The 27,537-nt window shown below is 40.6% G+C and overlaps 5 protein-coding genes and 1 long non-coding RNA gene across 11 annotated transcripts; 3 read left to right on the plus strand and 3 right to left on the minus strand.

Annotated features, from left to right (window-relative positions):
- The first annotated feature begins 457 nt into the window (after positions 1 to 457).
- On the plus strand, positions 458 to 5,248 carry LOC135614952 (respiratory burst oxidase homolog protein B-like). Of its 2 annotated transcripts, none has more exons than XM_065112849.1 (11): positions 458 to 1,298; positions 1,470 to 1,629; positions 1,732 to 1,780; positions 1,903 to 2,016; positions 2,127 to 2,522; positions 2,643 to 3,029; positions 3,132 to 3,343; positions 3,426 to 3,528; positions 3,688 to 3,758; positions 4,009 to 4,571; positions 4,822 to 5,248. In XM_065112849.1, the coding sequence occupies exons 1-11, from the start codon at positions 689 to 691 to the stop codon at positions 4,929 to 4,931; spliced, it is 2,775 nt and encodes a 924-aa protein (XP_064968921.1). In that variant the 5' UTR covers positions 458 to 688; the 3' UTR covers positions 4,932 to 5,248. The 2 variants fall into 2 exon arrangements, with proteins under 2 accessions (XP_064968921.1, XP_064968920.1); XM_065112848.1 differs by having other exon boundaries at positions 459 to 1,298; positions 2,127 to 2,558.
- Positions 5,249 to 6,748: 1,500 nt separating this feature from the next.
- On the plus strand, positions 6,749 to 7,852 carry LOC135613506 (uncharacterized). The gene has a single exon (XM_065110539.1). It carries the CDS (start codon positions 7,014 to 7,016, stop codon positions 7,668 to 7,670), a length of 657 nt encoding a protein of 218 aa, XP_064966611.1. The 5' UTR covers positions 6,749 to 7,013; the 3' UTR covers positions 7,671 to 7,852.
- Positions 7,853 to 12,340: 4,488 nt separating this feature from the next.
- LOC135614953 (uncharacterized) lies at positions 12,341 to 16,796 on the plus strand. Its single transcript, XM_065112850.1, has 4 exons — positions 12,341 to 12,793; positions 12,898 to 13,507; positions 13,602 to 13,724; positions 15,170 to 16,796. The coding sequence occupies exons 2-4, from the start codon at positions 13,052 to 13,054 to the stop codon at positions 16,463 to 16,465; spliced, it is 1,875 nt and encodes a 624-aa protein (XP_064968922.1). The 5' UTR covers positions 12,341 to 12,793; positions 12,898 to 13,051; the 3' UTR covers positions 16,466 to 16,796.
- A 41-nt stretch (positions 16,797 to 16,837) lies between these two features.
- On the minus strand, positions 16,838 to 17,948 carry LOC103987967 (uncharacterized). The gene has a single exon (XM_009406445.3). The coding sequence runs from the start codon at positions 17,627 to 17,629 to the stop codon at positions 17,063 to 17,065; it is 567 nt and encodes a 188-aa protein (XP_009404720.1). The 5' UTR covers positions 17,630 to 17,948; the 3' UTR covers positions 16,838 to 17,062.
- Positions 17,949 to 18,674: 726 nt separating this feature from the next.
- Positions 18,675 to 19,552, minus strand: LOC103987968 (uncharacterized). The gene is made up of 3 exons (XR_010487322.1): positions 19,318 to 19,552; positions 19,158 to 19,233; positions 18,675 to 18,915 (listed from the first exon to the last, which is right to left on the minus strand). It is a non-coding gene; the product is annotated as an uncharacterized LOC103987968 (long non-coding RNA).
- A 4,306-nt stretch (positions 19,553 to 23,858) lies between these two features.
- Positions 23,859 to 26,605, minus strand: LOC103987969 (nudix hydrolase 13, mitochondrial). Of its 5 annotated transcripts, XM_009406451.3 has the most exons (8): positions 26,173 to 26,187; positions 25,959 to 26,057; positions 25,804 to 25,866; positions 25,486 to 25,681; positions 25,277 to 25,394; positions 25,101 to 25,184; positions 24,311 to 24,460; positions 23,859 to 24,229 (listed from the first exon to the last, which is right to left on the minus strand). In XM_009406451.3, exons 4-8 carry the CDS (start codon positions 25,518 to 25,520, stop codon positions 24,053 to 24,055), a joined length of 564 nt encoding a protein of 187 aa, XP_009404726.2. In that variant the 5' UTR covers positions 25,521 to 25,681; positions 25,804 to 25,866; positions 25,959 to 26,057; positions 26,173 to 26,187; the 3' UTR covers positions 23,859 to 24,052. The 5 variants fall into 5 exon arrangements, with proteins under 5 accessions (XP_009404726.2, XP_009404727.2, XP_009404724.2 ...); XM_009406452.3 differs by lacking the exons at positions 25,486 to 25,681; positions 25,804 to 25,866 and having other exon boundaries at positions 25,989 to 26,053; positions 26,173 to 26,605; XM_009406449.3 differs by lacking the exons at positions 25,486 to 25,681; positions 25,804 to 25,866 and having other exon boundaries at positions 25,959 to 26,053; positions 26,173 to 26,601.
- Positions 26,606 to 27,537: the final 932 nt, after the last annotated feature.

The raw sequence follows: 27,537 nt of genomic DNA on the forward strand, positions 1-27,537 counted from the left end.
CGACACACATTTCTTTAGCAAACCCCCAACTCATCTGCGCCAGCCAAGCCATCATCGATTTGGTTGACTGAATGGTATCAGTCGCGACCTACTCACTCGAACAAGACGAGAAGACATCGATAGCATGTGCTGCCCACGTCCTTTTGCCATCGCCAGCCACAGATCTCCCGATTTATGTCTCCGATCGCTTCGACACCGCAACGAAACCTTTTAGCAGGAATAAAACGGATCCCTCGTTTTCCGACCCGCAACTGTACCACTCGATGGAATGCTTATTTGGACTTTTTTTTTACCGCGGTTGGACCCTTTTACTTCAACATCGTTGTTCATCAGCATGTTTCTTAGCACATTAGAGTGCATTAAATATCCTAGTCACGCGGGTCCCACTTGATTGGAGAGAGCCACATGGGATATGAATTCTTTGGATCTGCATGTTCGAAACGCGGAACGCGGAGGGTTATATTCCCAACCACCTCGTCGGAAAGCTGCATTACTCCCGGTTTGCTCCTCCCACACCACCGCTAATTGTTTTTGGATCAGTCCCCAAAAATGAAACCAAAAGCGTACTTCTTCTCCCCCTTCGTCGTCCTTTGACGCCTCTCTCGGTTTGGCTAAATCTTTAGTGCCAGTTTTTTTGTTTTTATTGGAGTCGGATCGGAGATTTGGAAGCTCAGATCTCAAATCGGGGATGAAGAAGACGGGATCGAACGAAGAGGGAACAGGCAGCGAAAGCCCAATGGACGCTATCAGCGCGCAGACCGCCGGCGGCATAAGCTTCAGTGGTCCCTTGACCGGGCCGCTGGGGGACAAGAACGGCGCCCGATGCAGCGTCCCGGACTCGCCGTCCTCCGCGGCGACGGCGAAGGGGACGGAGGAGGAGGAGGAGGACGGGACGTACGTGGAGATCACCCTGGACGTGCGCGACGACGCGGTGGCGGTGCACAGCGTGAAGGCGGCGGGTGGCGGCGGGGACGGGGAGGGGGACCCGGAGGTGGCGGCGCTGGCGCGGGAGCTGGAGAGGCGGTCGGCGGCCGCGGCGTTCGGATCGTCGGTCATGCGCACGGCGTCGTTGAAGTTCCGGCAGGTGTCGCAGGAGATCCGGCGGCTGGCGTCGTTCGGTCGGCGCAGCGGGGTGGGGAAGCTCGATCGGACCAGGTCTGCCGCAGCCCACGCCCTCAAGGGCCTCAAGTTCATCAGCAGGGCCGACGGTGCCGCCGGATGGGCTGCTGTCGAGCGCCGCTTCGACGAGCTCGCCGTCGATGGCAACCTCCACCGATCTCGCTTCGCTCAGTGCATCGGTTTGTTCTCTTTCGTTTCCCCTCTTCAGCCTCCACCACTTCTTCAATTTTTCCTGATTCTCCTTTTTATTTTTTCGTTTTTTTGTTACTTAATTTCTTGTTTCCTTGGAGCGAAAACATCATACATTTTTATGATATTAGATTTAAAATCGACAACAATGGGATTGACAGGGATGAAGGAGTCGAAGGATTTCGCAGGAGAGCTGTTCGATGCATTGTCCAGAAGAAGACACATCAGAGGGGATAAGATCACAATGGCTGAGCTGAGAGAGTTTTGGGATCAGATTGCGGACCAGAGCTTCGATTCCAGACTCCAAACCTTCTTCGACATGTAAAAACTAGATTAATTATACGTTCTGTTCCTTTGCAATTCGAATAAGAGATTAGAATTCGGAATAAGTTCGCGGTCATTAATTTGGCATCCCATAAACAGGGTGGATAAGAACGCGGATGGAAGAATCACAGAAGAAGAAGTCCGAGAGGTAATCGAGCTCGAGATTCGGTACTCTGTAGTGAAGACGAGCAGATTGGCGTCTTAATTATCACTTAATTTTGGCACATCATACTAGTATTCGTTCTCAGCAAACACATGGTTGGCAAACAGATCATCTCGCTGAGCGCTTCGGCCAATAATCTCTCCAACATTCAAGAGCAGGCGGAGGAGTACGCCGCGCTTATCATGGAGGAACTGGACCCGGAAAATCTCGGCTACATTGAGGTAAGAGAAGTCTTGTTGGTGCGCTGGAGAAATTGCTTGGCAGAGTTGGGTCGTGTGGACTTCGGCGATCTGAGTCGCGGGTAACTAAGTGACGGTGATCGTGGCCTCAGATATACAACCTGGAGATGCTGCTGCTGCAGGCGCCGGGCTACTCCGCGCAGATCGGCACCACCAACAGCCGGAACCTGAGCCAGATGCTGAGCCAGAAGCTGAGGCCGACGCGGGAGCCCAACCCACTGGTGCGGTGGTACCACGAGGCGCGCTACTTCCTGGAGGACCACTGGAAGCGGGCGTGGGTGATGGCGCTGTGGCTGGGCGTCTGCGCCGGCCTCTTCGCGTGGAAGTTTGTCCAGTACCGGCGCCGCGCTGTGTTCCATGTCATGGGCTACTGCGTCTGCGTCGCCAAGGGCGGCGCCGAGACGCTCAAGTTCAACATGGCCCTCATCCTCCTCCCTGTCTGCCGCAACACCATCACCTGGCTCCGCACCAAGACCAGGCTCGGCAAGGTCCTGCCCTTCGACGACAACCTCAATTTCCACAAGGTCCACAACTGTAAGCCCTGTGGCCTGCGTCTCTTGGGACTCCAACCTCATTTCCTCCTCTGTGTCGTTGGCTGCGTGACACAGGTGATTGCAGTGGGCGTGGCTATTGGCGTTGGGCTACATGCCATCTCGCACTTGACCTGCGACTTCCCGCGCCTTCTTCATGCGACGGACCAAGAGTACGTGCCCATGAAGCGTTTCTTCGGCGACACCCGGCCCGACGATTACTGGTGGTTCGTGAAGGGCACGGAGGGGTGGACGGGGGTGGTGATGGTCGTCCTGATGGCCATCGCCTTCACGCTGGCCTCCCCCTGGTTCCGCCGCAACCGGCTCAACCTGCCCACGCCCTTGAAACGGCTCACCGGGTTCAACGCTTTCTGGTACTCCCACCACCTCTTCGTCGTCGTCTACATCCTCCTCATCATCCACGGCACCTTCCTCTACCTCACCAAGAAATGGTACAAGAAGACGGTACGTACTCAGAACCATCCCGCACATACATGATGCAGCTTTGCCCTTCCTCTTCCTCCGTCACTGATCGACCACGACGCTGTCCATGTTTACTCGCACCAGACGTGGATGTACTTGGCAATCCCGGTCATTCTCTACGGCAGCGAACGATTGATCCGAGCGCTCCGATCGAGCGTAAGGGCGGTCAAGATCTTGAAAGTGGCGGTGTACCCTGGCAACGTGTTGACTCTTCAAATGTCCAAGCCTCAGGGCTTCAAGTGCAGAAGCGGCCAATACATCTTCGTCAACTGTGCCGCTGTTTCCCCCTTCCAATGGTAATTACCCACATTTAATTGCTTGTTACTTTGCCATGATGATTCAACGTTCTTACCAATAGAGAAAAATAATTGAGAACAGGCACCCATTCTCCATCACGTCGGCTCCGCAAGATGATTACATCAGTGTTCATATACGGACGCTGGGTGACTGGACCAGGCAGCTCAAAGCTGTTTTCTCGGAGGTATATTTCTCTGCCGCTTGTGTCTGTCAACTCTGTGGTAAAGTGGATTCGGCATGATTAAGCTCGTTAATTAGTGGTTTGGCGAATATTCTACATGAACCAGGGTACCATCTTCTTTTTCTTTGGGCTCCAAGATAAACGTGGATTTGGTGTGTGTAGGTGTGTCAGCCACCGACGAGCGGGCAAAGCGGTCTTCTCAGATCCGACCACGAGAGCCGCAGCAGCCTCGCGTAAGTTCAAATTGAATTATTCTTCCATGGCATGATGTTAGGAACGGTAGGAGGCTTTGCCTGCCGTCCCCTCGTTATTCAAACAATCTTATCGTAACCATTAGGAGGATGCTGCTTATAATATCTCACACGAGTCTCACTATAACTAATCGATATCAGACCCAAAACTTGCACACGCCAATTGCAACCGCACCACTACACGCAGAAAATGTTCTCATCTGCCTCCCCTAACGAGTTAGTGAACAAACAGCTTCCCGAGGGTGCTGATTGATGGTCCGTATGGTGCGCCCGCCCAAGAATACAAGAAGTACGAGGTGGTGCTGCTGGTGGGGCTGGGCATCGGCGCCACCCCCTTCATCAGCATCGTGAAGGACATCGTCAACAACATGAAGCAATTGGACCCCGACGAGGAGTCGTCTGACGATGGCAGGTCGGAAGAGGATGGCAGCGGCGGCGGCAGCAGCAGCCACCAGAGGAAGCTGACATCGTCGCCGTCCTCATCGTTCAGGACGAGGAGGGCCTACTTCTACTGGGTGACGCGGGAGCAGGGTTCGTTCGAGTGGTTCCGTGGGGTGATGAACGAGGTGGCGGAGGCGGACAAGAAGGGGGTGATCGAGCTGCACAACTTCTGCACCAGCGTGTACGAGGAGGGCGACGCCCGGTCGGCCCTCATCGTGATGCTGCAGTCGCTGAACCACGCCAAGCACGGGGTGGACATCGTGTCGGGGACCCGCGTCAAGTCCCACTTCGCCCGCCCCAACTGGCGCAACGTCTACAAGCGCATCGCGCTCAACCACCGCGACCAACGAATCGGTGCGTTCCTTCTCAACATCCTCCGTTACATCTATAACTACATGCATACATATCATTACGCCCAAGAAATTTAACGTTAATATGCCATTTTCCATCACAACAGTTCGATGATTGCACCTTACAGAGTATAATCATGATAAGCATGTGCGTCTGTGTTATTGCCCATGTAATTAAGACGCATGTGGGGCAGTTGCTATAAACCATCTATCAGAAAGAACATTGTCTTAGTATTGCTTCGTCGTCCTCGCAGGTGTGTTCTACTGTGGAGCCCCGACCCTGACTAAAGAGTTGCGCCAGCTAGCCACGGATTTCTCGAGGAAGACAAGCACCAAGTTCGACTTCCACAAGGAGAACTTCTAATAGTCACCCGTTACCCATCTCAGTATATCATCCGTGGTCACACAGCCACCGTACACCACCTTCCTGCCTTTTGTACAGTTGTTCGCCTACTGGTTCCACCTCCAGAAAACAATCCCAAGAGTTCTACCACGACAACTGCAAAAACCCCAGAGATCGTAGGATGAGATATTTTAATGATACTACTTAATCGATTTATTTATTTATTTTTATTTTGCCCGGTTGTACGTACTTGGCATCGGTAGCATCAAGTTATTGTGATGTGTAACAAAGACACGTATCCTATGTGCATCAAATTATTGTATTTTCATATGCATGTATGTGACAAGTGTTCTTAAGTACCATAGTGGTGATCAAGGTCGAACCGAATAAGGGCGTTGATTCCACTCAGGACTCCCACATATATCCTTATCCATCATCAAAAGGCGATATCAACAAAATTATTTTTTGCTAAAGCATAATTTCATTCTGTCTGTTATATTATGGGTTGGTACCAAAGATATATGAAGTTTGCTATTTTGATCATGCCTACGCCCACAGGATAAAGAAAGCGATAGGAACGTCGGCCCATTGGCCCAAATCTGAAAAGAAAGAAAGTGAGCCCATTCAATTTGGTCGAATTTTTTTTTTGTTATGTTTTTAGCCGCGAGAATTTGAAATTACTGAGAGCAAAAAAAGAAATCCTAAATAATTTAAGCTACACCATCTTCATCCATCATTATAAGCACAAGCCTGCGCCTTTAATGGCGAAATCAGACATAGAACACAACAACAAAAATAAATTAAGATTTATTTATCAAACCAATGAAAGCTGCTTTGGTGGTTGGTTCTATCAGTTCATGCTTCACTTCTTCGGGTAGAAAATAAATATAACATTTCGATTTATTCTCACATCAAAAATAAATTAAGATTTATTTATAGGGGCATGAGGAATATATAATTATTAACTTAAACTTAAATATTTTTGAGTCAATAATTCAGACTTAATGAAAATAATACATCGATTATCCCATTTAATCGACTCATAATAATAAATTACAGAACCGACTAAATATTAAATTACTAATGGCACCCATTAAGTATACATGGATGGATTGTATGATATAGATGTGTCTTTTTCCCTTTTTTTTTCTGATATGAACACGTTGGCCAGAGTGACGATGAGGTCCACAGACTTGTCATCGCTGTCGTCGTCTCATCAGACCGATAAAAAGAAGAGGAGAAGAGTGCCTTAAAAAAAAGATGCCATCTGCCTCTGAAGCTTTTGAACACTTAAAATAAGACTTTGTCTAGGGTTGTGGTCACATCCTCACTTTATTTCAAAGGGTAGGGGGAGGGGAAGAAGGAGCAGTAAGTGTTGAGGTCCCCTCGTGCAGTGTATTGGGTGCATAAAGCTTCACATCCGGGTTTTACTTATCTTGGGCTACTCCAAACTTCTCGATGTGTTCTCAGTGGTCAAACACCCTATTTTGAATCAACAATGGGTGGCGTTTGACCTGCTCCTGACCTGACTCACCATCAAGTACCGGTAGGTGTCCGAGTTGAATCCAATCCGTCGTCAGAAATATGCCTTTCTGAGTTCATGTTAGCTCGTGAGTCCATTCTCGTCTTCATCACGTGAATCGAGACACAGAGAAGAAGGCAAAACCAAAGGACGCCGGTTGAAAGCAGGAGGAGGAGGAGAGGGAGATAGAGACTTTGGAGAGGTCGGTCAAAGCGTCAAACCTGCCACCAAACCCCGACGAGCGGTCCTAAAGAACAAAAGCCTACTGTGGCAAAGCGAAAAAGATGTGGAACCGTGCACAGTCTCCGGTCAGACATCCAAAACAAAAAGCTATTCCCACATCTCACGCGTCCTCCCCTCGTGCCCACAAAAAACGATGCCCAAATCTGCCTTGCATAAATCCCTCCTCCCCTCTGATCTCATCCTCATCATCCCCTCACACTGTTCGTCCAGTCTCCTCTCTTCTCGTCTCTCTTCTCTTACTCCATTGAAGCACACAGGCTATCCTTTTTCGGTGGGTTGTGTCAGTCGTGTTGCATCGATACAGCGTGCGTACGAGGAGAAAGATCGTTGCTGCGTAGATGCGGTTGAAGTCGCTCGATCTGCAGATGATCCCATGGTGCTTCCACGTGGTGGGCTTGGCGTGCCGGCCGGCGGCCTCCAGCCGGACTAGCCCGACTCCTCCGGTCCAGGCGGAAGGGGTCCGGCTCATCGGCAGCGACGGCCGGGTCAGGGTGTACCACAGACCAGTGGCGGCGGCGGAGCTCATGAAGGAGCACCCCTGCCACCTCGTCTGCCGCTCTGACGCCTTCTTTATCGGCCAGAAGGTCCCGCCGCTCGCTGCCGGCGACCAGCTCCAGCCCGGCCACTCCTACTTCCTCCTCCCCTCCCACTTCTTCCACTCCGTCCTCTCCTTCGTCACCCTCGCCACCTCCCTCCTCGCCCCCAGCGGCGCCGGGAAGCGTGCTCTCCTCAGGCCCTTCGACATCCAGAAGACGGCGTCGGGGACGCTTCAGATCAGAGTCGCCGATGAATTCCTCAAAGAAGAGAGCCGCGACGGTACCAGCAGACTCGTCACCACAGAGGCGTTGGAGAAGGAATACAGGACGTTGGTGAGGTGCAGATCGAGTCAGTGGAAGCCGAAGCTGGAGACTATTAGGGAGTCCGAGAGGAGAAGCAGAGGAGTCAACCCATTCGGTGGCTTCAAGAGGAGGAAGAAGAAGAAGGGTAGTCTTTGAGTTTGGCAGTAGCAGCAGCAGCAGCTAACTCTCCTGTGTTTGTAAAAATGAAATAAAAACATTAAAAAAAACCTACTTTTTTTTTCTTTTTATTTTCTTTCTTTTGTGCTACAAAAAAAAATGTCTTGTAAATTGTAAAAATGCTTGATTAACTGCACATCATGATAGAAGACAATTCAACATGCATGCTTTGTAGATCTTGATATCTTTTGATTAATCAACCATGTTTGGATCTGTTTCTCATGATAATAAATCATATAATTCACATGCACATACAATAAGGTAATGGTGTCACAGAAGATGGGTGGGTTATTGATTGGACAAGGCAATGAATCATATCTGTTAGCATTTCAGGTGTGTCGTCACATGAAACTTGATCTGAATATGATTAAGCTTGTTATAGTTATATAAATGAGATTTATCTAATTTATAGGAAAGCTTCCTCTTGAGGCTTTCTTCATAGTTAACTCCCACTTGTTTGGAGGATTCTTTTGATCCAAAATTTATTTTTGTTCTCTAATTATGTATACGATAGTCATATTATAGAAAAATGATAAAAGATCTCAATCGATATCTTCGTAACGTCGATAGAATTCGAAAAGAAAATATTTTTTAAAATATTAATATAATATTAAAAAATTTATTTTTTTAATAATAAAATAGATAAAAGATAGACATGAAGATAGATTAATGAGTTCAAGTTCTGTTTTACTTTATTTATATTCTAATCCTATTTCAAGAAAGCATCTAAGGGATTACGATAATAGTTCTTTCGTAACATCAATTTTCTTATACGAAAGATGCCTTGAGATTAATACGAGAAATCAAGATGTTGAACGAAACCAAAATTAGTCACATGAGTCGAACTCGAATCAAGTCGTACTACTATAAAAAAAAGAAAAAAAAAAAAAAAAAAACACCGACAGTCACCTAATTATCATCCTTCGTGTAGTGTCCAAAGTCAATGTGACATTTGGCAGTGCGGCAGTGCGCAGCTCACCCACTAAAGAATTGCTACCAGTGGGACTCCAACGAGGAGTATTCTCACTCCAACTCGGGAGACGGTCAAATAAAAGTCAAAGTTGGTGATCTTAATCTCGACACGTATTAGGTTAGATTTGGATGGAGATGATATCTGTCATCGCCATAGATGGTATAGTGTGACGATTGATAATTGACGACATCCAACGCTCAGTGTGATCGAATGTTAATGCATGTCGATCCCATTTCAAGAAAGCATCCAAGAGATTATAATAATTCTTTTTTCGTGACATCGATCTTTATTTTCCTTCTTATATGAAAGGATATCTTGAGATCAACACGAGAGATTAAGATGTTGGGCAAGACCAAAGAGTCGAATTCGAACCAAGCCAGACTACTAAATCAAAAATAAAATCACGGACAGTCACCTCATTATCATCCTTCATATCGATTATAATTTCAGTAAAAGTGATGTGAAAGGAAAAAAAAGGATAAATCGAGATTGATTGGGATTCTTCGAGTTTTGTGAATGAATAGATCCGGCCCAATACTGTTTCGAATCGGCCCATGTCATTCCCCATGCAAATGTTCACACCCACGTAGGATTCATGGCGATCACGCATATATATATATATATATATATATATATATATATATATATATATATATATATATATATATATATATATATATATATATATATATATATATATATATATATATATATATATATATATATTTCTTTTTTTTTTCTAACCCTTTTTATTTTAGTTAGAGAGTAACTCAAGAATACTCCAAATATGTCCTTTATTCCTACCAATACATAGAGTTGCATATGATTTCAAAACCATGAAATCGTCCTAAGACACTTTCTTCGTGAATCTAAAAATACTTATAAACCCCATTATGTAATTCTAAAAATTGCATCAACAAAAATGTACATCTTCTTTTAGTAAGATATAATTTAAATGTTGGAATATTAGTTTAAACTTCATGATTTGATAAGATTTTGACTTGAAAATTTTAGTTAAGATATGAGTTTTTGTCATAGTTAAAATCAAAATCAATACTATATGGATCAAGGCTAATGTAATGCTTTGGATAGAAAAATTGAAGAGAAATGAGATAGCCTCGTAGAGATGTAGACATTCAAGATATTAGATCTTGAGATAAGGGAGAGAGAGAGAGAGAGAGAGAGAGAGAGAGAGAGAGAGAGAGAGAGAGAGAGAGTCATGCTTGATATGAGTTTTTAAATTTAAAATTTATTTATTCTTCTTCCATCCTTTTATCTTGATGCACACCCGACATATCTCTTCATTGGTTTGAGTGAGATTTGATGGAATGTGGTCCTCAACATGAGAAGTACCCTTCGATCGATGCCAAGCTATTCCAATTAGGTGAGGCTGACAATCCATTGGACCTATTTTGATTTATGTTGATCGAAATATAACATTAAGGTAAACTATTACTTCAAACCAAAACCTGTCTTGTCTTTTATAGATTCATCAATATCACGTATCCCGCTTCATTAGGCATACATTTGGATCATATCCTATCAAAAACATATATTCTCAATCGGTTCGTAATATTATATTCCTCAAATTAATTTGCTAATGACATGAAGGATGTGAAAGATGATATAGAGTTTATCGTGTCTGGATGCTCAATGATTGTTGGCTTATATATAGGTTATTAGAGGTGAAATGAAACATACACTACTGTTAATCTTCTTATTAATTATCCATATAAACAAGAGACAACTCGATTCGATTTGAAGTCGAGATTAACATAAAAGTCGAAGGTGCTTTCGATGTCGATCCTAAAGATATTTGAGAGGAGAAAGACAAAGAATAATGCTTTAAAAAAAATAAAAAAAATTAAATATATCGTGAATCTCTTTTTATAATAAAATGTAACGTCGAAATTGTGTAATCATAGGAAGAATTAAAATTCAATCGAGTCAAGAAAAAATTAAAAAAATATTCTTCGTAAAATACCAATGAATTAATGTTTTTGCCCTTGTCATTTACTACTATACATCAATTCATTGCAATAAATCATCGGAGAGAGAGAGAGAGAGAGAGAGAGAGAGAGAGAGAGAGAGAGAGAAAAGAAAAAAAACTTAGAATTCATGAATGATCTCACCATCACAGCTGCTACCACCACCACCACCACCATCTCCATCATGCACACTAACTCGACAGTTCCTTGCCACCTCGAGAATTGACCGGTGGACAAGTGTGTTTTTGGCCTCATCGACGTTGGTGATAAGCTGACCATTAGTGTGCAACGTGAAGTGGGGATAGGAGTGCTTCCTCGGTGCAACTCCCCCCATGTGTAGTAATAGCCGCCTCATACCTATCGACACCACCAAAACTCCTTCGCTCTCTTGTCGTTGCATCACATCTCATCCTTTGCAAAACTACAACGGTTTGGTCGCTCAAAGATGTTTGTTTTGGACTTAAAACACGATGATGACATGATATTAGCTTGTCTCTCATACCTAAATCTTATCATTAAAAATGATTCTCTTATTTTTTTTTTCTTTGACATTTTTGGCTCTTTTTTTTTTGTTCTTGTTCTTGTTCTTATTGTGGTGCTTTGATGGCTCCGAGTCGATTAGGTTTGATCGATAACCATCATGCGATGTTATTCGATGTGGACACAAAGGTAGCAGACAAAGTAGAGAGTAATAACCTGCACTAATAATTCTTATTTTTTTATTTCTTTTTTCTTCACAATCACACATCTTCCTATCTGATAATTATTGTGAAACAAAGACGATATGTCAAAAGGAATAATTCAGAGAATTAATAATAGAATACAACAATAACAATTAATTATTTGAAATCGACGACACGAATCTTCTACTATCACTAACTCAAAGAATTAATAATAAAATACAATGACAATTAATTATTTGAAATCGACTATACGAATCTTCTATCATCGTTGATTCAGAAATTTAATAATAAATATAATAATTAATAATAATAATTAATCATTTAAAATCGATTACATGAATCTTCTATGATCATTAATGAGATCCAAAAAGAGACATTAATTAGCCAAGAATATTTAATTTTTTATTTATAATTTTTATTAAAATCTTCTTTGATAAATAAATTTTTTGATAATATGAAAGTAAAATATAAATTATAATTTTGTAAAACTAATATAAAGTCCGATGTAAATCTTGTTGTATATTCTCTCAATGTAAGAACAATAGAATTATTATCTTATATTTTTCTAGATTTACTAATGAGAAATTTTGGAAGCACTAAGAAATAGAGATATATTAAGATATTTATAGAATAATCAAATCTTAATTCTCTATCAATTTTTTTTTTAATGTTTGAGTTCATTATCCTTCAAGAATCCAAAATTATTTACCAATCCAACAACACTTGCTTATCAATCTTCTAAAGAATAATTAATATCATGGTCTTCCATATTTAATGGTAAAGAGCTTCTAAAGAATAATAAAGAACTGAAACAATCATCAATATCATGGTCTTCCATATTTACTCCTAAGTTGACAACAAGGTAGCAATGGACTTGCATGATCATACAGTCTCTCTCTCTCTCTCTCTCTCTCTCTCTAAGCATCACTGTTTGGAAAGGAATCAAAATGTCATCACCATTGCCAAAAAAAAACACTCTATTTTAATGACAAAGGAACTGTCAATAAATTCCCCTGCAACTCTATTTTAATTGCATCTTCTTCCTCCCCTCCTCCTGTTTGTAATCGAAGGATAGCGAGGGGTTCGAGGAGTCGAATCGGCCTCCATCCGTGTGCACTCCCTCTCTCTCTCTCTCTCTCTCTCTCTCCCGTCCTCCGGTAGTCCCTTCTCCTTTCCGGAATCGTCTTTAAGAAGCCGAGCCTTCACCTGCTTCCCCCATGTCATCAGCCGCTGCGCTGTAGCAAAAGGCGACGCGAGGAGAAAGCGAAAGAATGTTGGTTGTCGTGTCTCTTTGGCGGGAATCGAAGGTTTCCTGATCCAAAGATGCCATCTTTAACAGTTCTTGAGGGTTCTTCGCAGGACTCGAGGTCTCGCCCTTTGATCAAACCCCGCCCTTTATCCTGGTTGTCATCCTTCGCCCAAGAAGTTATATATATAAATATATAACTCGTCCAAGAGGTGAAGATCCTGAGCCTTCGGTCGCTTGACATCCCTGTTGAAAGATCATTGGCTTATCATTCCACCTTGATATTTTCTTGAAAGAACCCATTTTTCCGTCGCAGAAATGCTTATCATGAGTTAAAGAAGCCTTCTTTACTTGTGCCAACTTCGCCTTGCCTTCGTAACTCCCATCTCTGCTGTTCCTGCAACTGGAAGATCCTACAAAACCTGGGCTTTGTATGTTGTTTCTGAGGGAAGCAGAATCGCTTATGCAGAATGCCGAGGCATAATTCAGGTGGGAACAAATTCCTCCATGGACATTGCAACATCCGAAAGCGAGTCTGCTCATCGCCTTCGTCGGCATCCTTTGCTTCGAAGAATCACCGCATTAAGAGGGAGATCTTTGTCCCAAAGAAGGGGCCTTCAACCACACCGGTTCCCTGTTGGAGGTTGCGTGCTCTATCGCCACATTCGGCCGCAGGGTTTTCTGAAGCATCCCGTCACCAGAAAATCCAAGATGTTGTCAAAGATACCCGAGCATCAGTGTCAGCTCGGAAGCTGGGCAATGCTCTTTGGGAACTGAACAATACAGCTTCACCGAGGATTCCTAAAGATTTACAGGAGAGAAGGTTGATGACAGAGATCAACACCAGAGACAGGACATCAGGGTCATCCATGGCTGGTCGTCTGCTTCATCGGTTATCCGATTCGGCGCACAATCCAATCTCAGAAGTGAGTATGTGATTCCTCAATTTGTGTGTCAGCTTCTATGAAGTTCTGTTCATCCATTCTTTTGGTCATATGTCTTTGATTGGTTGTTCTGTAGTTGTGTAATCGATCACGAACAAGTGGTCACAGGAGAATGCTGCCACTGGTTCATCATAAGTTTCATTGCCAGGACAAGATTCATGCATCTGTGGATTCTCAGAGCAAGGGCAACTTAATGGAGGTAAGCCGACTCTTGTCGTCACTTCTTTTACTTGCAGCTAGTTGTTTCCATCTCATTGTTTTGATTGGTATATTGTACTTGTGGTTGATAAGCAGTTAATAGGAGATCATACACACAAAATTGAATCTTTCTTGGTTATCGAGATCTTAAGAAGCAGAATCCTATTGACCTTTTCTATTGAACACAAACTTGGGAGGTCAAAGAGCTCTTTGTTAGGAGAAAACAGAGAGGAATTGGTGCATTGAGTTGTTTAAAGTGCAATCTATAGTTGATCGAAGATTTCACATGAGTATCATTATGGTTGCATAAACAACACCAAGACATGGCAGGGATCTTGGAGGCGGCTAATTGTTGTTTAGCTGATGTACTTGACTAGTTTAAGTAACACAGTGGTAAGAAAGTTGAGTAATTCTTATAGTCTGAATTCCAAATTCTATTGGACAACACTCAACCTGCTTTATCTTCAACAAGACACACATTTCAGACCATTATGACTAATCAATTTTAGACTCATTTGCATCGGTGCATAAAAATCCAATAAACAAAACATTTCAATTCATATGATTCAATAATTATTGCATGAACAAGTCTTAATGAAATGGTTGGATAGTATTCTAATTTCCCCTCGTAAAATGATTGTGAAAATACCTGTCTAACAAATGTCCAGTTGTCTTCATCAAGATCTAAGATAGGTAACAGAAAGCTCGGTAGCAGGAATAAAATGCCTAAAAGATGTCATGGCTGGCTTAAGTTCTTTTGGAGGTTATTCCAATCTCAAGCTGCAAATTCCAATTTTTTAGGAGCAATATTGGATTCCATGATCTTGGAGTACCTTGAGAATAAGAGAGCAACAGCGTTAAATGGCTCCTCCCAGTTTTCTTTTCCTTTCTTCTTTGCAACTCTTGATGCATGTAGACATCTCGTGGATAGCATAATCCACCATAAATAGGAAGCAGTTGTTTTGTATTTGCTATGTGATCAATTTCTGCACAACTTGGTAATTGGAAACTATTCTTGTGCAATTTGGAGGTAGATTTACTACTTTAATGTGTAAAAGGTGTTTCTTTCCCTGTTGTGAAAGCTTTGCTTGATGATACTAACCGGAGAACTTTTTTGATTATAACAGTGATGATCGATGACTACTAGATTAGTCAAAAATGGATCTGTAAAAGATCAATAGAAATTTGCTGATGGGTGTAAAGTAATCTGGTGTTAACTCTCCAAATTTAATGTCAAATTTCTAGATATCATTTAAGCTTATTCAATCAACTACCATCCTTCCAAGATTTTAGGATGGGAAGGTACTGCTTTGCTAAAGAGTTGAAGTAACCCCTCATCTTCAACAATTTGCCTACATAATGCAATCCAAAACTAATGTTTTCGCATTATCTCTTACTTTCCCTTCCTTTGCTGCATGCTAATTGGCATGCTTTTATTTGTCGCAGAACGAAGCATGTTTTCAAGGCCGGGCACCAAGAAGTTCACTTGTAGGAAGCAAGAATTGTTTGAAGGACTTGCAAAATGGTTTGGTGACATCAAAAGAGCTTGTGAAGATATTGATCCGTTTCGGTGGGATAGGGAAGCAGCAAACATCAGCAATCTCTCTTGCTACAGCCCTTTACTGCGAGCTAGATCAGGCACTCGTGCAGGTTGTTCAGCTTATCCAAGCGAAAAATTCTGATCACGGTGAGAATAGCCATCTAGTGAGGCAGTTTGTTGAAGAAAAGGAAGCGTGGAATGGCAAAAAACAGGAAGGGATCAGAGTTGCAGTTCAATCCATGATTGAGGAAGTCAAGAACGAAAAGAAGTTGAGAAGAAAAGCAGAGAGGATGAATGAAAAGCTCATAATGGAGATGGCGCAGATGAAAGCTTCGCTGGCGAATGCAGGTAAAGAACTTGAAAGCGAGAGGAGAACAAGAGAAATGATTGAACAAGTCTGCAGTGAAATGCTAAGGGGAATTGGTGACAACAAAACTGAAGTAGAGGAAATGAAAAGAGAGTCTGCCAAGATACGAGAAGAGTTGCAGAAGGAGAGAGAAATGCTTCAACTTGCTGATGAATGGCGTGAGGAAAGAGTTCAGATGAAGCTCTCTGAAGCCAAACATCAATTCGAAGAGAAAAATGCAGCCGTTGACCAATTGAGATTTGAGCTTGAAGCATTTCTTGCAGCTACGGGAAGAGAGGATCTTGTGAATGCGCAACGGGATGCTGCAGATAGCTTGGACAGTGATTGCCAAAGACGAATGGTTCATCCAAGCAGAAGCAACATGGCGACTTATCCAACTATGGACAGAAGAGTTGCTGGTGAAGAAGAGGATCAAGAAGAGAGCGATGGAACAGACTCGGAAGACAGTGACCTGCATACGCTTGAGCTCAATGTGAACAACAACAATAATGGCTACAGCTGGAGATATGCTTCTGCAGCCACTGGAGATGAAAGCAAACTAGCTTCAGCCAAGGAAAAGTATCAGAGGAGCCCAAAATGTGAAGTATATGGCAGTGCCATTTTTCCAGAGAGAGTCATGACAGAAGGAATTAAAGAAAGCATTGTGAGAAGCTTTCAGAATTTGAATGGTTATATGGATGAAAGAAAACCAGTTGAGCCAAGTGATAGGCTGGAGCAAAATGTGGAGAAACACAAATCCGTAGAGATACTGGGCAACCAGAACATAGCTAGTTCTACAATTGTTTTTCCACACGGTGTACCGAGCTCAACAAGACGTAAACAACGACCAAAATAAAGGTGATCAAGTCTCTGTAGGATCAAAAGTTGCTGAGATGGTCAAAACGATCAGGAAGAACAAATCCAAGGCAACTGCAGGTAGCTCCCATTCAGTAATTCTTTTGGTAACATACTCCCCTTCCATCATTTCTGCAATGTCAACGTAGCAGATAAGCTCCTGACTCTTTGTGCCTTCAAGAATGAGCTTTTAGCATCACAGACATGAGAGATCACTTCCTGACAGCCCAGTGGTGGATGTAATGATAAGGCATGCATGAACACAACCATCTTATATCGAACTATATGTTACAACTCTTACACTATGTTGATAAAATGATTTGTTTTATGAATCTTTTCTTCTTCTGCAATGGTTGAAACTACTGGTGTGTCATACTACAAAGAACAGAGTGTCCTTGTTGACATAGCATCTTTAGATCATAGTACAAAGCATTCTCCCACCCATATACTATCTTGTATGATCTTTCCGATGTTACAGTTGTATGAGAAAGAATGACTGATAACTTAATGTAATAGTAAAAATATGGAGCACAGATCCAAATAGCATTATTTATGCAGTTCCACACTCGAGCCAATTCTGATACCTTTGTTGGTGCTCTTACACGCTCCTCTGCAACATCTCCTGATACCGCTTGAAGGATTCCAGCTTCTGCAGCCTCATCTGCCTGTGAAATCTCCTAATGAACACGTCCGCTACGTGGTCGATCTCGTCCTCCAGACTGAACTCAGAGCCATCCTCCCTGGAGTTCCTGACGAGATCAACGACGGATCCAGTGGTGTTCACAAGCTCCTCATCATCTTCGTCCTCCACGTCGAAGAGAGAATGCCTCAGATCTGGATAGTTATCGTCGTCGTCACAGTACGAAGGTTCGGCGCTCGTTGGACTCGGCAGGGCTTCGTTCTTAGCAGCATCGTAGAGCACGATCGCCTTGTTCTGTTCCTCGGCGGAATGGGCACCTCCTTCACCTCTCTCTTGGCCCATCAGCGCATGGATCTTGTGGTTGATTGCCTTCATCAGGACCTTCTTGTTATGAAGCAGCCCCAAGACCAGGAGCCTGGTCTTCAGGGCACTGGTTTTGCTCTTCACCGCCATCGACTTGGCCTTCACCATGGCCACCACAACGGAGTATATCCGCTTCAAGGCGGAGGAAGCCCGGATCTTCATCTTTGGACGGCTGAGGACGTGTAGAACCCACGGCAGGAGATGCGAACAAAGTTGTGGACGAAGGATCGATCAGTGGACAAAGTGGCAATGTGCGAGCATGAAATGTTGATCTAGAAAGAGCGATTTGGGAGGAAATGAATTGTAGAGAGTTGAGATCGGTTCTCAGCAACAGAAGCGACAGAGCCGACCACGAGGAACTCAAAGTGACCGCTGTTGCATGGGCTTTGTCTGGTGGGATATCATGGGTATATATATATATATACATACAACACTAAACGATAGCTTGATTGGGACTTGACGAGGGAAACTTAATGGCTAAGTAGTGAGCACAATGCAAAGGCAGGAAAGTGAAAGCTAAAGTAGGAAGCAAAAGTGGGAGAAAGCAACCATTGCATGTGAAGGAAAATATTCCTTTGGAGTACAGTTGTGTTGGTCTCTCTCCTTTTGGAGTATAGGAGGAATTGTTGGGTGGATAGAGGGAGGAGATGGGTGTAGCAAAATTAAAGGCTTTGGTGCTTTAGTATGCCTCCACACAAGTATTCCAAAGCCCCATGTGTTTGCCATTTTCCTTCTGCAACGTTTCTTTGCTTTCTCGGTGCAGAGATGACTGTAATGTTCCTGTGTTAGGGTTGTCTTTTTTTCTTGACTCCACACCATATCTGTAATGGAGAAACTTTTGATATAGACACATTATTGGTCCTCCACATTATATATAATGGTTCAAGCTTGCCTAAATGCTTTTGAATCTTTAGTGTTTAGGGGCCAGTGATGTTTGAACATCCCGACTCAATTAAAGTTTTGTAGTATATAAAAAATTTGATGAGGTTGAACTAGATGCTCGAATGCTCGCTCGTTCGATGACTAAAGGTTGCTTGAACACTTGTTTTATGATCAATCTATCGAGATTCGATGGATTTCTCCATGTGATCCATTTGGCCCTTAAGTCATTAAAAAAAATATTATATATATATATATATATATGTATATATGTATGTATATATGTATATATGTATGTATGTATGTATAAATATATACTTTTTTCTCTTTTATTAATACATATAATTTAGAATTGAGCTGATTGTTCAAAGCAAGCGGTTTACAGACTCTGATATTAATCTACTAATCCATCCAAATCGAAGCATCACTAATGTTTTCCTCTGGAGTGCCTCAGAAATCCAATGCAGAAGAGCTCCTCCATGTAAGATACTGAAGCATCAATCTACTGGTATGTCTTTCCAGTTCCCCGCAGGCAATATGAGAACGGAGCGATCCAGTATGGGTGCTCCCTGCACAAGAAATCCAACAAAATATGGTCATAGACTTGGTTCTTTCACCCAACCATGCTCTCTAACCTAATGAAACAAAGCCAGAAAAACGCAATTCAACTTTTCCAAGCCACCTAATGTAAGATCAGATCAGTATAGGCCCGTGAAACATAGGTTAATCCTTTTGGAAAATGTAAAATGATTCAAAGATTAATAATAGTAAAATATTTGGAAAATAAATAGGAATCTATCGTTTATCTTACACTCAATAGAAGAGCAGTTTCAAAGGCATATGGCTGCCGAAAGGTCACAAGAGCCGTTTGGGACTGATCTCCATCTCTGACGATGGCCAAAAGATCAGCAGCAGCAAGTCATTGAAGTCAGCACGTAGAGCATGAAGAAAGGAAGAGGGTGGCGAGTTACCTCTGCAGCTGGATTTCATCGACAGTACCACAGTACGAGAAGAAGAAAATAAGATCCGCTCGACTTGTCTTAGGGGAAACATTTGACACCTTTACGGTCAGGTCTAGAGCGCCCATGAAGTGCGCGACTCTCAAACTTCGACACCACCTCCATTTGATGCACCAGAGCAGGTCTTTAGAAGAGGTGACGATGGCAAGGATCTGCACCAAAGAGAAGGAATGAGGGTCCAGATATGATGGAACAAAGCACTGCCAAAAAATTATTCTTCTTGTTCCTCAGTTGCTTCCAAGACAAGATAAACATACTACTACTGCCTTGTGCGATTAAATGCCAATAGCTATCAACACGAATCTCCACCAAAATTGCTTCTATGACAAGATTACACATATGAGATTATTCTAACACTGTTATGGCGATCACTATGAATACATTTGGTAGGTGCTAAAACAACGAAATCCACAATCTCATTTGGACAAAAAGAAAGAAGTTATTGATGATGCGATAGGTGTATGATTAATATCTTCTCTGATAAATCAACGCGTAATTGGATGCCACGCGTGACAACGGATATTTTGGAACAGCAAAGAAGACATGAAAAACATATATGGCATTTAAAGGAGGAGGATTAATTTATCTACATATTCATGCTGTTAGGAAGCAATGAAAAAAGAAAACACCATCTTTGCAAAGAAAAATAAATTTTGTGTTAGATTATGGATAAGATATATTATAAATATAATTTGATTTTGAGGACGATTATCGACTAATATAATTTTTTTTAATTATGATAGAATTTTTTAGGAGATGATCTTAATGGAATAGACTCTCTTAATTACTTATCCTCAATCCTCTACTTTTGTCTATAAAAGGATAAAGCCTCCCAAGGACAAAATAACCCAATCGGATTATAGATATTCTCAATCACCCTTATTCCATAATCCATTACTCATAGTGGTCCTATGGTCTTGGATAAGAAGAAATGAGAAGCTGAGTCTAGTTTTCTTTAGAAATTGATGTCGCATTGTAAATATTATATATCATTATTTAATTTTAATTTCTGATATTAAAATTTTACGCATAAAAATAGCATAATCACAGTTTTTATATTTACAATTGGTATTAGAGTCATATTTTGAAATCAAATATTTTAGATAGTATAAATATTTTATATCTATTTTATATGTAGCTCCGTTTGTTAGTATCATTCACTTGTGAAAAGGTATTATTCGATTTTGATTTACAATACTTAAATGATTTGTTTGTGTCATTGATTCATGTTCATATTCAGTTCATCTTATTGCTTGCTTGTAGGCGACACGAGGTTCCTCGTGTTTGATTAATGGACCACTTTTGATAGCTTACTATCGATGATAGTATTGTTGAGGGTGATGGTTGCCAGCCCAGTCATGGGCAGTGATTACGAATGGAACAAAAGTGTTATAAACTACGACAATCGATAGTGGTTGCATGCACTGCTGCTTGTGTGCAGTAATCTTATTACGGTTGGCCTGCCTTGGTCATAGGCAGGTGACTATAGTAGCACCGCATGTCACTGTCCACACCGTTGCTTGTGATTGTTGCAGTAGTGTCGTTGCATGTGGTGGCTACAATAGAGTCGTTACGTGTAGCGACTACAGTAGAGCCGTTGCGACAGCGTTTGTTGGTTGTAGTTAGTGCCAAAGGTTGTAGTACCTAACAGTTATGTAGCGAACTAGTTGGTATAGCAACACACCACGATGACTATGAGCTGTCATTAGTATGCACATGTGGCACATGTGCACAGCTACATGATGGTATGATCCGTCTATAGTGCTTTATTAAAATTATAGTTTTGATCTTTTAATTCCAACATATGTCCTTTTAATAGTTCTGCTTTTCAAAAAAATATATATTTCTATTATATATCCCAAGTAAAATTATAGTTTCACTCTTCAGAAATTATTTTTTTTTTTAAATTATGTCTTCAATTATAGAATTGATTAATTTATTTTATTTTAATCAAATACTTCGATATGACCTAATCATGACTATATTTTGGTTACTCGATTAGATTTAGATCAATCAAGTTTTGATTGAATTTGAGAAAAAGTTAAATCTTAATCAATTTTTTACTTTGATCAATTTTAATTTTGACTGACCTAATTAAGCGAATGGTTATCTCAAATCTTTGAGCTCAATTTGGGTAACTCAATTTTAGTCCTACCCAATTAAATATGGTTGACTGATCTAATTTAAGATTCTATGTAGAGTTTAAGAAAACTATAAATTATGATTTTTTATAATTTTCTCATATGAGATATTAATAAAATTTTATATACGATAATTAAAAATCTAATTATTACTTTTGGATATTTACTTAGTTATTCACATGTATATGTTTGAAATTATGGAATAATATTTATTTTTATATAAAAGCATGATTTATGATTTATCATAATTGTATTTATCATATGAGTTTTTTTTTTATGTTAATTAATATTTGATAATTATTACAGTTATTATTTTGTTACTATTGAATTGTTTCAACATAAATTAGATTGAAGAAATTTGATAAATATTATTTGTAACTTACATCCCTAAATTTTATCTAATTAGTAGCTGATAAAGTAGCCTAAGATGGTAAACTTATTGGATATGAATTATAATAAAATTTTTATCATTTATAAAATTTTTAAATTATATTTTAAATTATTGTATTGGTCTTATAGCAACCAAAGTAAACTAGACTAATAACTTATAAATTTACATAAAAAATTGGTCATAAATAATATTAAAAATATTCATAATGATATACATAATTAAGAGATTTAGATAATTATTAAAAATAATCTACTTCGAATAATTATGTGATAGGATAGAATGATATTATTTTGAATATCTTTCTAGTTTAGTGTTGCATATTCACATATAGTAATATTATTCTATGAGGATGGTATCAATCATACATAAATAATTTTGCGTGAATACTAGATATATTAATATTTCATCATAAGGTGAAATATACATAGAGATTATATCAATAGTTTAATATTTATTAAAAAAACTTAAAGCATTAATATTATTTTATTTTATTACAATGGTACTTCCTTCAATGCATTCTAATAAATATCTATATATTTTTTGTATTAAATTATTATAAGTAGTATGAGCATGTATTATTTATATTAGGTATATTAGACCTTGATTAGACTAATTAAAAAATCATAGACATAATTAATGAAAGTTTTATGAAGCTAATAATTAAAATAAATGATAAAAAAATGTCTAAAGGATTTAATTTTATGATAATTATTAATAATATTTAGATTTCATTACAAGTTATAACTAGTATATTGGAATATTTAAAAATTAGTTTAAATTTATTAACAATTCATTAGATGCCATCTTAATAAAAGAACTAACTAAAATTTAGTATAATAGTATTTGAGGAATTCAATATTATATCCTCAAAATACTTGACAAAACTATAAGCTTAAGAACATTGGCCATAAATATAGTTAACTCATCTCTTGTATAATTTAATCTTAATTTTATTTCTTCTTAATTTGTCTCATTTAAATTTTACTATAATAAAATTAAAAATAAGTAAAATTTTCATGAGCTAACTAGTATATGTGTAAAGTTATAAAGACTCACCGCAACCATTATAATCGTTGCTCCCTCTTCACAATTAAAGACTAATAGATCCTTGCCCACGTTACCCTCCATTGCTTCATCTTCCTTATGATCGAAGATAGGGAATCCTCTAGCTTTAGTTACGGGGTTTCGTTGGCCATGAGACATATCTCTATCGTTAGCGCCCTTGTTGCCTATTTTCACTATCTGCGTTGCACATGCAATACAGGAGGGAGACAAGGCTGTTGCCCATGGGCAATGCTAAATAGAGTTAGCAGAAGGGTAGGTGATAGGTAAAGTGATGAGAGGAGACAAGGGATCGACGGGTGTGGAGGCAATAACGATTATAAGTTGATGATGGAGGATAGAATGATATTTTTATCAAATTGATAAAAAAAAACAACCTTAGGTAAAAATCAATTATTGGAGCGCCATTAGGCCAAAGTTCAAAGTGAGAACTTTTTTAGAAAAAATATCCAAACATATTAATATAAGAAAATTATTATTTATAACCCTCTCTTTACTATTTATAATCATATTTTAAGAAATTAATATTTTTAAACTCTCTCTTTATAAATAAATATAAATATCATCTTCTTTCTTATCTTTTCCGTACTCTTCTTCTTCCTCATCGAAAGGACAACATCGAGCAAGCGATGATAACAAGTGATGTCGATAATAAACTATATTAATAGCAAGTGAGCATGATAAAATAAAGAGGTGTGAGGAAAATAATAATAATAATAATAATAATAATAATACTAAAGTTATAAATGGTAAAATAATATATTTTTTTATTTTTTTAAAGGATTATCAATAGGAAGGAGTTGTGCCGTTATGAATAGTAAAAAGATATTTAGGGTTTAGTACACTACAGGGAGATCTCTTTTCAAAGAACCAGAGAGAGAGAGAGAGAGAGAGAGAGAGAGAGGAAAATTAAAATTGAAATATTTATCGCGGTCCTCTGATTCATTCTGACAACACTACTTTCAGCATAAAGTAGTGTTGTCACAGAAATGCCTGCAACTGAGACTCCACACAGCAATCACTTCACCGGGCTACAGGTCGCCATGGCACAAAGCCTAGCTTCTCCTCCACCCTGAAGGGTCGAGGGAGACCATCAGCACAGTGCGATGGCATGATCAGCTGCGGAAGGCTTCACGATGCACAAGCTCGGTGGCTCGGATAACTCAGGAACAGTAGGTATGCGTCTTCCTCTGAGAAGATCTTTGAACGAATCGAGAGCTTTGCGCATCCAATCATATCGACAGAGCTTATAGGCTTCTCCCACAGGCACCTTTAGGGGAAAGAAAGGAAGCACGGAGTTTGTCAGATGATGAAGATGATCGCAGTATGTCGTTTGTGATCAGAGACTCACCCATTTCCTGTCACGGCTGTCCTTTTCGGGGTAGCAGTCGAGCTCCTCGGTGACCTCCAAGGCAAACATGTAGCCTTTGCAAGTTCCTTCCAGACTACAGGCCTTCTGTGTGCTCTTGCTTCTGAACTCCCAAACACCAAGAGCAGTGTCCTGGAGCAACAAGTGAAGAAAGAGATCAATGACAACTTCATAGCGATTCGAATGGTCGATCACTATGTCCATAGACATAAATTCCTGTAAATCTATCGAGGAAATGTTATTTGGGAAGTGATTACAGTGAATATGACCGACAACATCCACAGTCACCTGTAAAAAACCTTGCATGAGTGTTAGCCTCCCATTACCAGCAGACCGGAAGTGCAATAGTTGGGGAGACAAGAAACACATCACATGCATGGTAGTTGGATCGAGTAGCACATTAATCTTACTAAAATCCAGCTGACTTGAGGGTCCACAAAGATTACAGGAGTAAAAAATTGTTCTTGATATAACATATATCAGATATGAGAAAACTGTACCCATTGGGTTGATCTGATCACACTAATGAAAGTAGACTGATGAGAAGAGCACCTGATTTCTTAGAAATCAAATGCATGAATGTGAATAATAACTTGAAAAAGAATTTTCTCAAAGTTCTCTTGCACAGTGCCTCATTGCCTTCAAATAATGGCTAATCTTTTTACCAGTTTCGAGGAATTTTCTTTGAAATGAAGCTAGGGAAATGGAAATCTAAGAAGTCCATGATCACAAATTTTATCTCATCAAACGAAATGGTTTGATGCATACTCACATTCAAAGTTCCCCTCACTCCTGCTTCTTCCAAAGCTTCACGGCATGCTGCTTCACCTGCAGTCTCATCATTCTCCCATCCACCCTGTCACAGCAGATGTATCAGACACAGAAATCCTAAGCCAGAATAACTTTTCTGTGAGAGCTGACTCCCAAAGGAGAACAAGGATTTCTCACCTTTGGGAAGACGAGATCAAGTCGACCTGGAGAAGTGACCATGAGGACTTCCACTCTATCTAGCAAATCACAGGATTGGTTATCCCCGTCTATGTTGTTTAGCTTGTAAGGAATACATCTGGTCAGATCAAAAGGAACACGAGTAAGAAACTGAACATCGATCTATCATATTGTATATACATGGATCAGTCATTTCCTTGGCATGCAACCTTGACACTTGGTTCAGATGAAGCAGAATCCACATCAGAACATCACACAAACGCTTTACATGATAGATCTGGAGCAGCCATGTTGCTACGACTGCTTCTAGTGTTGTCACTTCCAATCCAAAACCAATTTTCACTCCACAGCTTGGAATTGGGAACACTTTTGCTTCTGGTTGGATGTAGGACAGACATAGACACACTACAAATTGTTGTTCCGATCACAGATTAGAACAACAATTCCACTGGTGATTTATTTAGGTATCTGAAGGTAACTTTCATAGGTGGGCTGGATGCTTTGTGTTCTCAGCCACATCTGCTTACCTCAAGAATACTATACACGACCATCTAGCAGTAGGTGGAACAAAATCATCTTTGTCCTTCTCACTGGAGCATTACTACAGTAAGTCGAAGCTCATCCACTCCAAAACTGAGAGCTTTAAGAAGAATATATAGGAAAGAATAGAAGGGCAAGGTACCCTGCGACAAGCCGGAGCTGGTTGTCATACCGCTGTTGCTGGCGGCCCTTGCGAGCGAGCAGAGGAGAGGACATGCTTCCACGACAAACGAGCTCCTAACTTTAACCAACAAAAAGGGCACCAAACGGATCAGAAGAGTCCGGTAAAGGCTAAAAGACATCAACTTGTTGCGAAAGATAAGCCAAAAATGCAACATGAACACCTTCCATCTCACCTGAGACCGTCTCGAGCAGAACAACAGCACCGTCATAAACCCCTCGTAGAAGTCCCACTCAGAGGCAAAAATCGCATCTTTCTTCTCCCAACCACCCTCGCTAGCTCTCCGAACCTTCCTCGCCGTCGCATTCGAGGATCTCCAACGCTAGGTGGATTGGAGAAGAGAGGAAAGGGGCACTGTAGATTCCAAACCGACCGCCATGTGAAGGAGCCGCTGCTGCCTCTTCTTGCCGCCGAATATAATGCCTCTGGGGTCAACCAACCCGCCCAAAGACCCTATTTTTACGCGACGAGTCTCGAGCCCAACACCGACGGTGGGAGGAGACAGGAGCAGATCAGAGCCCGCGCGCCCAGCAACGAAGACTAGTTTAAACTATATAGCTCCAACACGAGAAGTGGATGGGATCTTTCAGCGAAGCCCGCTCTGCCTGCATACAGACAAACACAGAGAGAGAGAGAGAGAGAGAGAGAGAGAGAGAGAGAGAGAGAGATTTGGATTCGAGGGGCGACACCAAATCACATCTTGAAGGAGACGGCGATAAAAAATGAATTTTTTGTGTGGGATGGATGTGAGGACAAAAGATGATCTTATTATCCCCTCCTATGGTTATGCACATGGAGTTTGATAAGACTCCTTTTTTTTATTTATTTTTGAGAAAAAAAAATGAAGAGATGAGAGAGAAAGGGAGAGAGTCTTTTATTGATCATACTGTGCACTTTCTTTCATCACTGATAAAAACTAATCAGGTTTTTTTTTAAATCAAGGAAGAAGAGAGAAAAAAAATAATAGAAATAATTGGGGAAAAAAAAGAGGGAAGGAGGGGTCTATTGGAAATAATAGAAATTTGAAAAAAATAAAATAGAAGAAGAAAAGTTTTTCTTATTAGATGTATCCAATTAGCTAAACATTTTGTTCAAAAAAATAAAAGGAAGTAAAATGAGTTTGAATATTAATAAACTCTATAAACAAATTGCCGAGGGAGTAGGGCTTCTTCTAGCTTCATAGGGCGTGAGTCAGATACACATCAAATTCAACTCACATGAAAACAAATAATTGTTTTTATAATTCATGTTTATTGTAAAGATAATTAGGTGGTCAATCGATTGATTGATGAATCAATCATTTTTGTACGATGTAAATAGCCCTTCACTTCTCTCTCTCCTCAATTTGCTTCGATATATGCAGCAATACTCGTCTAACTTTGCAATCTATTGTTGGACTTTTTTCTCTTTATATATATATATATATATATATATATATATATATATATATATATATATATATATATATATATATATCTTGTAATACCCCTCGTACCATCATAAACTCGTCACATTTATCCCATCGCGACACCACTGCCTC

Source organism: Musa acuminata, chromosome BXJ2-6 (genome assembly GCF_036884655.1).
Source record: "Musa acuminata AAA Group cultivar baxijiao chromosome BXJ2-6, Cavendish_Baxijiao_AAA, whole genome shotgun sequence".
NCBI lineage: Eukaryota > Viridiplantae > Streptophyta > Magnoliopsida > Zingiberales > Musaceae > Musa > Musa acuminata.